Here is a 13,155-nt window from a genome sequence, read left to right as displayed (position 1 = left end):
CTGGATGAGACAAGGGCACACAAAGGTATGGCCAAGCAAGTCACTTGATTTAAAATGATTCCTCCAAATGCATACAAGTGACAAGCAAGTTAGGACTTGTCCCTAAGGTATCCAATGCCCCACCTATAGGCACCTTGTTTTCTATTGTCAACAACAACAAAATGAGGCCTTTAACATTTCAGCACAAGCTATCCTGGTCTGGTTTCTTCACCCTATCTCCAGACCTTTCCAGAGACAGAAAATTCATCATTGATGCACCCAATCCCTACTTACCACCCAGGTGAGACCTCTAGACTTGGGAAGGACACATGGCCAGGAGCCCACTGAAGGAATTTCTTGGTGCTCAGATCTCTTGTGGAATGGTAAAAAAAAATCCTTCTTCTGGGGATGCCCAGAACAACAAGCAGTCTAACCTCGTTAGTTGTACATTCAGCTGTCCAACATGGTTTGGTGGGAAGCCCTCATATCAGGGATAGGAGATGGGGAATATAATTGTTGGCACCCAGTCTCTGTTGATATTTAAACTCCTCTTGGAAAAGAGTAGGGATTAAATACAGGGTATTGGATTTGGCAGCTCTAGCCTCTTGGAACTCTTTACCACAGAAAATGGAGGGAACCGTGGGGAGGAGAAGATAAAGGGTGTGAAGATATTCTTCTAATATACAGGTACTCCCGGGAGAACCAATCTATCTGTATTCTCCCATCCCACAGGAATCCATGATTGGAGAGGAGGGGAGGGACATCAGCAAATCAATCTCTAGCACTGTCATCACCATTGCCAGAAAGGTCGAGGGCTGTCATCATAGAATCGGACAACTTGCTGGCGATTTTATCTGCAGAGGAAGAAATAAAGAAATCTTTTGGTATCTGGCTTGCCAGTACAAGGCCTGTCAGAGCTTGTCTGTATCTGGCTTCACTTGCACAAAGCTCTCAATGTGGCTCACATACCCCTAAAAGATTAATTACTTAATAAAACAACGGGTAGCTGGGCTCACTCCTGTAATCCTAGCTACTTAGGAGGTTGAGATCTGAAAAGGATCATGGTTGAAAGCCAGCCAGAACAGGTAAATCCATGAGACTCTCCTAGCCAATTAATCAACAGAAAGACAGAGTGGTGGGGCACTGATGACTCACGTCTGTAATTGTAGCTACTCAGGAGGCTGAGATATGGAGATTGAGGTTCAAAGCCAGCCCAGGCAGGTAAGTCTGTAAGAGTATCTCTAATAAACTACTCAGAAAAAAGCTGGAAATGGTGCTGTGGCTCAAGTGGTAGAGCACTAGCCTTGAGAAAAAAACCTCAGGCACAGCACCTAGGCCCTGGGCTCAAGCCCCAGGACTGGCACACAAAAATAATTGGAAATGTGGTTCAAGTGGAAGAACCTTAGCCTTGAACAAGAAATCTTAGTCAAAGCCCAAGCTCAGCACAAAAAAAACAACAACAATAAAAACAAAACAAAGCAAAACCATGAGCCAGCACAGGTGGCTCACACCTGGCTCACAACCAGAGGGGGGGGGGAACACAGCTGTAATCCTAGCTATTAAAAAAATGGAGCTGTGGCTTAAAGTAGAATGCTAACCGTGAGCAAAAAAGCTTAGGGACAATGCCCAGGCCCAGAGTTCAAACCCCATGACTGATTGAAAAAAAAAGAGAGAAATAAACTTGGTGGGCTAGTATAAGAAGCCACAGTTCACCCTCATAGGAACATCCATTTCTTTGTGAAGTGATCACTCCATCAGAGCTTCTATGTCAGGATTTCAGACTGTAAGTCTTGAAGTATTTTTCTGTCTTCCAAGTAACAAAAAACAGCAGTTCGTGGGGGTGGGGGGTGTGCCGGGCCTCATGCTCTTGCTTAAATTTTCTGCTTAATGCTTATGTTCTACTACTGAGGCACACCTCCAGTCCAGACTTTTTGCCAGTTAACTGTAGATGAGTCTCTTAAATTTGTCTGCCCAGGATGGCTTTGAACTGTAATCCTCAAATCTCAGCCTCTTGATTAGCGAGATTATAGGTGTGATGTACTAGCACTCAGTAACAGCAATTTTCTTCTACTGTATGAACTTAGCACTCCACCATTACCCCTGAAACTTCTCATAACAAAAAGGCAGCTCAGCAGCTCTGGAGCTTCCCTGCTCACCATTCAAACCTCCCTTCCTCCAGAAATACCTCCTGTTCCTCAGGATTCTGAGACTTCACCTTCTCCAGGAAGCCTTTTTGATGACTTCCATCTAGCCACCTCTCAGTTCCCTGGGAATCAGACTTCCTCACAGCACTTGCTGTATTTCAGAGTGATCATGCTGCACTTTTAATGTCTTTTATCTCCATTCTACTTCCTAAGGAGAGACTAGGAGTTCAAGGGCAATGCATCTCTAGATTCCTGAGACTCAGAGTAGAACCAGGCCATAAGTGAATGTTTATGAAATACTGCCTAGTTAAAATGGGGCTAGCCAGGTGCCAATGGATCATGCCTATAATTCTAGCTACTCAGGAGGATCAGTTCAGAGCATCGTGGTTTGAAGCCAGCCTAAGCAGAAATGCCAAGAGATTCTTATCTCCAACTAGCCACCAAAAAGCCAGAAGTGGAAGTGTGGTTAAAGTGGTAGAGCTCTAGACTTGACTGAAAAAGCAAAGGGACTAGCCTAGCACCTGTGGCTCCTGCCTATAATCCTAGCTAAGATCTAAGAATGATGGTTTGAAGCCAGTCTGTGAGACCCTTATCTCCAATTAACCACCCCAAAAAAGCCAGAAAAGGTGCTGTGGCTCAAATGGTAGAGCTCTACCCTTGCATTGAAAAAGCTCAGGGACATTGCCAGGCCCTGAGTTCAAACTGCAGTACAACACCAAAAAATAAAAAACAAGGCTGAAGTATGAATAAATATGTGGATTAATGCCTGCAATCTTCTTTTGAATATGGGGTTTAATGACTACAACCCTGTTTACTTACTTAACAAAATGAGCCTAACACTTTTGCAATGAGTGAAGAGTCATACAGTTAGCCTTCAGAATCCATAGGATATTTGAGACAAAACAAGTCCACCATCAATATGCAATAGTGTAGTGTTTGCATATACAATACCTGCCTCCTCCTGTATTCATCTCAAAGTTACTTAAATACTTAATACAATGTAAATAGTTGTCATATTGTGTTGTTTAGGGAATGATGACGGCAAGCAGAGTTTATATGAGCTCAGTACAGATGTAATTTTTTTCAATTTTTCTTTTGGGTTGGTGCTAACACTTGTACTAAGGGTCAGGGACTGTCCCTTGGCTTTTGCAATCAAGGCTGACTCTACCACTTGAGGCACACCTCCACTTATGGCTTTTTTTGATTAACTGGAGGTAAGAATAACATGGACTTTCTTGCCCAAGATGGTTTTGAAACAAGATCCTCAGAACTCATAAGTAGCAGGGCTGGGAATATGGCCTAGTGGCAAGAGTGCTTGCCTCATATACATGAAGCCCTGGGTTCGATTCTCAGCACCACATATATAGAAAAGGCCAGAAGAGGTGCTGTGGCTCAAGTGGCAGAGTGCTAGCCTTGAGCAAAAAGAAGCCAGGGACAGTGCTCAGGCCCTGAATCCAAGGGCCAGGACTGGCCAAAAAAAAAGAACTCATAAGTAGCTAGGATTATAGGCATGAGCCACTGGCACCTGGGTCCTTTTCTCAAATACTTTTAAGATTGTGTGGATACAGAAGCAACAGATATGGAGGGCCCACTATATATTGCATGAAGCCTGCCTGGGCATCAGAGTCTGTGAGACTCTTATCTCTATTTAGCCACCAAAAAGCCAGAAGTTGAGCTGTAGCTCAAGTAGTAGAGTACTAGCTTTGAATAAAAACGCTCATAACTATCACCTAGGCCCTGAGACCAATCCCTAAGACTGGTACAAAAAAGTTATATATGGCCTTAAAACTACCTAACACATAGAAATCACCTGATAAATGACACTATATGACATACACATTAGGCCTGTGGTTCTCCAACTGTAGTCTCCAGAAATCTGTAGGGGGTTTTGTTGTGATTTTTGTATTTTAAGTTATTAAAAAAATACTGCTACATCCTCACTGAGCTACATCTTTGGCCCTTGAAATCTGATAGTCAACAGACTCTTTTCATGATTTTAATGAAATCCACAGCTTAAGAAGCCTTGTTAGCTGGGCACCATGCCCAGGGCTCACGCCTGTAATCCTAGCTACTCAGGAGGCTGAGATGTAAGAATCTCAGTTCAAAGCCAGCCCAGGCAGGAAAGTCCATGGGACTTCTATCTCCAATTAGCCACCAGAAAACCATAAGTGGTGCAGTGGCTCAAGTGGTAGAGTGCTAGACTTGAGCTGAAAAGCTCAGAGACGGCACCCAGGCCCAGAGTACAGGACCCACAACCAACAAAAAATAAAAATCAATCAATCAATAAGAACCCCTTGTTAGTAATGGAGCCTTCTAACCCATCCCTAACCTGGAGTTGGACACATAGATACTCCCTGAGGAGTCCCCAATCTAATCCTAGGCAGGCAGAAGGGGTGGGGGATCACGCAATCCCACCTGTACGCTTCTGCATCTTCTTCTTATTCTTCAGGGCAGATGCCAGAGCCTGGCCCTGTTGTAGAGAGTCTGTCTCCATGATTCTTTGCAGCAAAGGGCGGCGGTCCACCGAGTGAACATCTATCACACCGTTGTTCTTGGTGGCATACTGGTCCACATTGCGTTTAGCCCATCCTATCTGATGACGGTTTGGATTGGTGCAATAGCCAGTGAGTTCTCCAATCTGGGAAGGAAGAGTATATGTTGAAATTCTGACCTCCAGAAAACCTCCAAGGACTCCTACAGAGCAGGCATGGACAGGCTTGGAAGAGGGAGCCTCGGGCCACTGAGAACTCAGTTCTAATTTGGGTTCCACCAGCTGCTTAGGTAGCCTCAGTCTGAGTCTGCTACTCTTATCAAATGAAATGGATCATGGGTAGTTGACATGACTTCTGCAAGAATACAACTTAAAAGGAGGATGACTCTATTAATGACAATTGGTATTATAATGATCCTTTGCTTCAAGGTTTCTTTTGGGGGGGGGGTACTGGGACTTCAACTCAGGGCCTAGGCACTGTCCCTGAGCTTTTGTGCTCAGGCTAGCACTCTACCACTTGAGCCACAGGTCCACTTCTAACTTTTTGCTTGTTAATTGGAGATAAGAGTAACATGGACTTTCCTGCCCAGGTGAGCTTCAAATATCAGCCTCCTGAGTGGCTAGGATTACAGGCATGAGCCACCAATGCCCACCTCAAGAAATGGTCATTTTCTTATCAACCCTGTCATTACCACAATCCTAGAATGAGCTTCCAATACTCAGCTCACCTGGATATCTTGTCCCATGTTTTCTGATGACATTGTGATTTGAACTCAGGACCTCATACTTCCTAGGCTCAACCAATTGACCCATGCCTCCAGCCTTCTTTATTTTTCTGGTAGGGTCTTGTGGGGTTTTTTTTGTTGTTGTTGGGCTGGTCTTTGACTGCAATTCTCCTGTCTCTACTTCCTGTACAGCTGAGATTATAGGCCTGTCCCTACTATGTCTGGCTTGTTTGTTGAGACAGGAGTCTCACTAACTTTTTGCCTGGTCTGTTCTGGAACCACAATCATCCTGGTCTATGCCCTTCAAGTAGTTGGGATCACAGTCATGAGCCTGAGCCTAACCAAGCCCAACTATCCCATAGGGTTATTTATTATTATTTTTTTTTGCCAGTCCTGGGGCTTGGACTCAGGGCCTGAGCACTGTCACTGGCTTTTCACTCAAGGCTAACATACCACCACTTGAGCCACAGCGCCACTTCTGGCCTTTTCTGTTTCTGTGGTGCTGAGGAATCGAACCCAGGGCTTCATGCATGCAAGGCAAGTACTCTACCACTAAGCCACATTCCGAGCCCCGAACTATTTTTTAAAATGCACTTTTAAAGACTGACAAGTTACTTATTTTCTTTATGTTTCACACATACTGTGGTTTGAACACAGGGCCTCATAGTCTTGCTCACAGCTTTCACTTTACCACTTTAGCACCCAGTCTAGCATTTTGCTGATTATGGAGACGGGAGTCTCATAGATTAATGTCCCAGGCTGGTTTGGAATTGTGTTCCTTCAGGTCTTATCCTCTTGAGTAGCTAGGATTGCAAATATGAGCAATCAGTGCTCAGTGCAGGTAATTATTTTAATTAAATTAGTAGCAGGCTATTCACATTGTTCTGTACTTTATTGCACCTACAGATTCCTCTTGGATATGTTCTGTGTGGTTACTTGGGGAGCTGTCCTTTGTTTTTTGTGGCTAGATAATATCTGGGATTGTTTCTTAAGCTAGGAAGAGAGGAGATCAAGCTTGTATATTAGAACAATTACTCAGAAGAAAGGTACTGGAGTGGGGGCAGGGAGTCCAGGAAGGAAACTGGCCTCTACTCAGTCCTTAAAAGAAGATATCCATTGAACTTGGGCAGCGGCAGGAATTATATTATTCCTGTCCTTATATAGTTTTGGAGATTTCCTTATTGCTTAAAGGGAATCTTTTTAAATTGCTTTAAAGTTATCTTCAAGGCTAATATTTTTACCAAGCCGGTATGTCTCAGAGCAGACAATATTTCCCAAACACGTAAGTAGTTCTGTCTTCTTTTCCTACAAGCTCCTGACTTGGTCCAGGGCCCTTAGCAAGGCCACCACATGGTACAACTCCAAGAGACTTTATTTAGGTTTCCTGTTTTGTGAACAGTGCCTCTGCCACCAACCACAGAGTTGTAGTTTTGCTCAGACCCACACCCACCTTGCTTCCCTTTCTTTCCCCTGCTCTAGTGTAGTGGGTGGTCTGGAAGCAGACTGCTTGGGTTCTAGTTTATTCTACAGCTGGCTTAGCTATGTGATCACAAGTATCTTGTTTGTCATAGCATTTTTTTTGTCCTGATACTGGGACTTACACTCATAAAGTAGGTACTATCCCTTAGCTTTTTCATGCAAAGATAGTGCTCTGCCAATGGAACCATACCTCCACTTCTGGCCTTCTGCTTGTTTACTGGGCATAAGAATCTTACAGACTTTCCTACCCCAGCTGGCTTTGAACCACAATCTTCAGATCTCAGTGTCCTGAATAGCTAGGATTATATGTATGAGACACTGGTCCACAGCCTGTCATATCATTCTTACAAGGATTAATTAATTAATACATGTGTACAGAGGAGTTAATACAGTCACATAATGCTTAGTAACAGGGATTTTGATATGAGAGATGAATTGTTAGATGGTTTTGTTGCTGTGTCAATACCCTAGAGTGTACTTGCACAAAATAAGGTAAGTTATAGCAAGCAGTATCTTTCATGAGACTGCCACATGGTCTATTGTTGCCTGAATCATGTTTACATGGTACATGACTATATATGTGGGTGTGTGTACATGCTTAGAGAAAAGTAAGCTTTCTGTGTCTTTTCAGTGTTTAGTCAGGAGTGCCCCTCCCTATCAGTGATATGTTGACCACCACCATCACCCCCAGCCTCTCAATCACCAATTCTTTCTAATGGCAGACAACATCCATCTGATTTGTGAGGTAGATTGCTATATACTTCTTGTCTGGATTGCTGATTTCTCTGTCTCCAGCACTGCCCCACCCAGGGCTAGGCATAAAATAGGTGTCAGAAAATAATTTGCTGAGTTGAATAAGACCTTGAAGCAAAAATAGGCACCAGTGGTTCACATCTGGAATTCTAGCTACTCAGGAGACTGAGATCTGAGGATCATGGTTTGAGGCCAGACAGACAGGAAAGCCCTTCAGACTCTTATCTCCAATTAACTACCAAAAGATAGAAGTGGAGCTGTGGCTCAAGTGGTAGAGCACTCACTGGCCTAAAGAAAAAAAAGGTCAGGGAAAATACTTGGGCCTTGAATTCATATCCCAGGACCACACACAACAGAAAAATCTCAAGAGATTCAGAAGGGAGAAGCCACGGGGCTTGGTGCCTAATAACAGTATGTGAAGTCTTGGATACTAGTCAGGGAAAGGAAGAGTTAATTTGGAACTTGAACAACTGTATGACTAGACTGACTTGTTCTATGGGCTGGAACCGAGGCTGGGAAGCTGCTAAACATAAAGATCCTCTTTGGCCCTGTCATTGTTTGACAAAAGATACATTCAACCACCCCCATGCTGATAAAGAGTATGGGAACTAATCACTCCTCATGAGGGCAAAGTGGAAGGGACTGACTTCCTTTCAGAACCCTGAGTACAGGAGAGTGCTACAAAGAAGAAGTGAACAGGTACCTTATATACGGTGGTTTTATTTTCCATAGCATCTGCTATTTTCACCATTGGAGAATGAAGCCACTTGACATCCATTTCAAGCGGGTCTGTATCACCCAACAGCTCATCAGATTCTCCAGTGGCCAAACCTTTAACACAAGCAACATCATTGTCACCTGGTGGCCAAATCTTTACCACAACATTGTCAGGAAGCTGGCTCCTCCCTGCTGTAATCCCCTGATCAGTCAGGCCTCAGCAAAAAGATCCTCAGAGAAGTCATATGGGCTGCAGGTGGGAGGGGGTCTTTTGTTCCTATTTCAAGACTACAGGAGATTAAAAACATGAGTTTGGCCTCAAATGCCAGTGGCTCATGCCTGTAATCCTAGCTACTCAGGAGGTTGAGATCTGAGGACTGCAGTTCAAAGCCAGTCCTGGCAGAAAAGTCTATTGAGACTCTAATCTCTAATAAACTACTCAGAAAAGGCTGAACAGTGTTATGGCTCAAGTGGTAAAGTGCACAAATAAGCTCAGGCACAGCACTCAGGACCTGAATTTAAGCCCCAGGACTGGCAAACAAAAATAAACTTCGGCAAGGGGTATAACTTGTCCAAAGCCATATGCAGAATAAACTAGAAAGCAAGTGGAGGATGAAAAAGACTAGTCCTCAAGAGAAACAGAAAGCAGAAGCCAGGCTGGCCAGGCCATTCTCAACCACCCCTGAGCAGCATAACCAAGGGCCCAAGGACCAATGGGCAACATTCTTAGGCAGAAGTCACGTGCCAAAGCTGTAGAGGGGAATGTACAAAGAGAATAAATTTCTTCAATAATTTCTGAAAGTTATCTCTCTGTATATGTCAACAAATAGTCACCCTAGTATCAGCTACCATTAAGTGAGCATTTATTTACTGTAATGCTGGGCTCTGCTGTTCTTTTACTTTTCCCTTTGTGGTGCTGAGGATCAAACCCAGGGCTGTGTAAATGCTAAGCACAATCTGCATCATTGAGCTGTTTCTCATGCCTCTCTACCATGGTAACAAGTCTCCCGACTACCTTATGGAATGGGTGCTATTGCTCCCATTTTAGAAATGATGTCATTAAGACAGGGAAAAGGAAAATGACTTATTAAACACAGCCAATAAGAAACAAAACCTGGATTTGAATGCAGACAGTCCAAATTTTTAACCAGTCAGCTATTCTGAGCTAGCAGTTTTAGACAAGGAGGCACAAGGGCTGCTTCCATGGATACCTCTGCCTGCCACTCTTTATGTATCTTGGGGGAAGGAGGGTCCTAGGGCTTGAACTCAGGCCCTGGGTTCTGTCCCTGACCTTTTGGTAAAAGGTAGTGCTCTACTACTTGAGCTACAGCTCCATTTCTGGCTTTTGTTGGTATTTTAGTGGACAAAGAGTCTCACAGACTTTAATGCCCATGCTGACTTCAAACGGTCATCCTCAAATCTAAGCCTCCTGAGAAGCTAGGATTATAGGCATGAGCCTATAAAAAGTTTGGCTGTTTACATATTTTTTTGACCAACGGGAATGAAAAGGAGTTTGTGGATGTGGAAGAAGTGTGGCTCAAGTGGTAAAGTGTCAGCCTTGAGTGGAAAATCTTAGAGACAGTGCTTAGGCCCTGAGTTCAAGCCACAAAACCAGCACACACACAAAATTTCACCAAAAGGAAAATCTAGAAATATATTTGAAATGGTTCTAAAAACCCTAGGGCAACAGTAGAGAGAATATTTGTGCGCATGCATGCCCATCAATCCTAGGGATTGAACTCAGGGCCTGGATGTTATTGCTCAGCTTTTTGCTCAAGGTTAGCACTCGACCACATGAGTCACAGCTACTCCACTTCCAGCGGGGATTTTTTGCTGGTTAAATGGAGATAAGAGTTTCATAGACTTTTCTGCCTTGGCTGGCTTCAAACCACAATCCTCAAATCTCAGCCTCCTGAGTAGCTAGGATTACAGACAGGAGCCACTGGTGGCTGGCTATTTACTTCTTGTTTTCTGATGTAGACAAGCAGTGATAGAGACTCCTTTTTTCTAGAGCACCTTAAGCCATACCAGATACTTTGCCAATTCTTTCTTATCTATCAAAAGCTTATACCCATCAGTACCAACAAGTAATCCCATGGCCTAGATTAGAATTCTCTACCTCAAAAGAGATTCAATTAAGCTTAGAGTTGGTTAATCTAATCAAAAGCTAAAGAAAGTGGAGATAAAATGTTGCTCTACAGTCAGGTCTAAGACAAACTCAAGTTTTCCCCACCCATCCACACTTACATTCCATGGTGTCTTCATTGGCATGCTCAGTATCCTCAATATCAAAGACCTCAGTCATCTCCTTAACAATCTCAGCACTGAGATGGGCAGGCAGAGTATGGGTAGGTGGTGGTGGTATATAGAAACTGATGTTCCCACTGCATTGGGAGAAGAGGGGATTTGTAGTGATGTAACTGAGAGAAAAAATAACCAATCAAAGAGAGAATGAATTTGCAAGCCAAAAACCAGACACATAAGAAAAGCCAGACAGCACTGGGCATAAAATCCAGAGCAAGACATGTTGTAATTCTGTCCCGTACCCTGGGACTCAGGAAATTGGATAGCCCTTTGAGCTGCAGTGAACAGAGATGAGCTATAAAAGCCAGACTCCCAGCAAGCCTCATGTTTAGCTACTCCTCACCTCACCCAGTCAGCCAGGACAGCTTTAGCCGCCTGTTCCTGACTGTATATGCCTCCCTTCTTCTTCTTTCCCAAACGGTGGGCCACAGCAGTCAGAAAGTGTTCGGTAGTTTGGAATCCTGAGACACCATAATAGTTGGAGATCTGGTGAAAGGAAGAGACAAGATGTCACACTGAAGAACAGAATGCTGCCAGGCATGGTGACACACACTTGTAATCCCAGCTACTCAGGTGGTAGAGAATCGAAGATCGTGATTCAAATACAGTACAGGAAAGTTAGGGAAACTGCCTCAGAAAGAAGCTGAGTGTGGTGGTATATGCCTGTAATCCCAGTTACTCAGGAGACAGAGGTGGTCTGCCAATGCATTATCAGCAAGGATGAGGCCCTTAAGTTCAATCTCCAGTACCACCAAAAAGGGGAGAAGAAAAAAAAAGTAGAAGGGCTGAGAATGTGGCTTAGTGGTAGAGTGCTTGGCTAGCATGCATGAAGCCCTGGGTTTGATTCCTCAGCACCACACAAACAGAAAATGCCAGAAATGTGTGGCTCAGGTGGTTGAGTGCTAGCCTTGAGCAAAAAGAAACCAGGGACAGTGCTCAGGTCCTGAGTTCAAGTGTAAGGCCTGGAAGAAAAAAAGAAAAAAAGTAGAGTGTCCTGGGAGCAGTTAAGATTGGAAGTTCAGGGATGGGAATATGGCCTAGTGGCAAGAGTGCTTGCTTTGTATACATGAAGCCCTGGGTTCAATTCCTCAGCATCACATATATAGAAAAAGCCAGAAGTGGCGCTGTGGCTCAAGTGCCAGAGTGCTAGTCTTGAGCAAAAAGAAGCCAGGGACAGTGCTCAGGCCTTGATTCCAAGCCCAGGACTTGCAAAAAAAAAAAAAAAAGATTGGAGGTTCATCCCTGATATGTGGATTTGGGAGTGGGGGGTTGAACAGTAGAGATCATATCTATAGAATAACAAACTTCTTTTCAAATGGTATTTCCACATGTTTTGGTCAGTGACTTTACATTATGTCTCTAAAACCAATTTCTAAATAAACATAAAAAGGTCTAGGATAGACCTATCAGAGTATCACAAATGCTCAATAGTTATGTAAATATGATTATATAAGATGAGGCTAAGCAAAATGAACTCCAAGAGATGGAAACAGGAGGATTTTATTGTTGTCATTATGTTTAATGTACTAGGTGAATTTCCTCTGGCGTACCCCTTGTGGTCACTGTATATGATTTTGGTACACTGGATATTGTGTATATGCTTATTTGAGCTAGGGAAGGGAAAGAAAAATGAGGAAGAGTATAACAAATATGACAAGAAATGTACTCACTACCTTATTTTGTAACTGTACCCCCTCTGTACATCACCTTGACAATCAACTTTTTTTTTAAAGATTGAGGTTCAGTCAGGTGCCAGCAGTTCATGCCTGTAGTCCAACTTGCTCAGTAGGCTGAGATCTGAGGATCACAATTTAAAGCCAGCCCAGGCAGAGAAGTCATTAAACCACTTACCTTGAATTAGCCAGCAAACAAATGCCAGAAATGGAGCTGTGGCTCCAGTGGTACAGCACTAGCCTTGAGCACAAAAGCTCAGGGACAGCACCCAGGCCTTGAGTTCAAGCCTCAGACAAAAAAAAAGGGAGAGAGACTGGGGGTACACCAGACACGATCCCTTCTGCATACCTCCTCCAGATTGCAGCGCTGCAGGATGGTTTCCACCGGAGTCACAGGGTCGGCCAGCTTCTGTACCTGGATGCAATTGCGCAGGATGGTGCCCACTTCTGAGGTGGGTCCTGGGACGATGCCTGGTGCATCCAGCAGTCTGATGAACTTGTCCAAGTGAACCTCCTGCATGAATCTGGGATAAAAGAAAGGCAGTCTGGCTGTGTCTGGCATCTTGTCCCAAAGATTGAGTGTGGGTAGGTTGGGGGAAGGCAAAGGAGTTGGGGAAGGAAACAAGGTGGAAAGATAGAGGCTGTGTACAGCCTTCCAAACCTCCAACAGATCCTAATAGCTAACTTCTGCTGTTGGAAACTGAGATGCAGGATTTGGGGCAAGTTTCTGATTCTCTGGGCCTCAGCTGCTTCATCTGGGCAATGCAAGCTACTCATGGGGAATCTAAGCTTGCAGTGGTTAGGAAGCTTCAAGCTGCTCATAAGAAAGCACTCATCTGGGAGCCAAGAACACATCTAACAGGCCTTACCCATGAAGGCCCAGAGAATGG

At 44.0% G+C, this 13,155-nt stretch overlaps 1 protein-coding gene across 1 annotated transcript in view; it reads right to left on the bottom strand.

The window, feature by feature from the left end:
- Nucleotides 1-466: 466 nt before the first annotated feature.
- Gnl3l (G protein nucleolar 3 like) overlaps nt 467-13,155 on the bottom strand; it is a 46,327-nt gene continuing 33,638 nt past the window's right edge. The window contains exons 11-16 of the mRNA XM_048336022.1: nt 12,615-12,789; nt 10,936-11,078; nt 10,536-10,672; nt 8,275-8,402; nt 4,539-4,761; nt 467-833 (exon numbers count right to left, since the gene is read on the bottom strand). Coding sequence (XP_048191979.1) covers nt 751-833; nt 4,539-4,761; nt 8,275-8,402; nt 10,536-10,672; nt 10,936-11,078; nt 12,615-12,789 — 889 coding nt within the window. The 3' untranslated portion in view covers nt 467-750. The remainder of the gene's footprint in view (nt 834-4,538; nt 4,762-8,274; nt 8,403-10,535; nt 10,673-10,935; nt 11,079-12,614; nt 12,790-13,155) is intronic.

The sequence above is a fragment of the Perognathus longimembris genome, chromosome 28 (assembly GCF_023159225.1).
Source record: "Perognathus longimembris pacificus isolate PPM17 chromosome 28, ASM2315922v1, whole genome shotgun sequence".
Taxonomy (NCBI): Eukaryota; Metazoa; Chordata; class Mammalia; order Rodentia; family Heteromyidae; genus Perognathus; species Perognathus longimembris.
The sequence above is the reverse complement of the archived record's forward strand: the minus strand, read 5'-3'. Positions and strand labels throughout refer to the sequence as shown.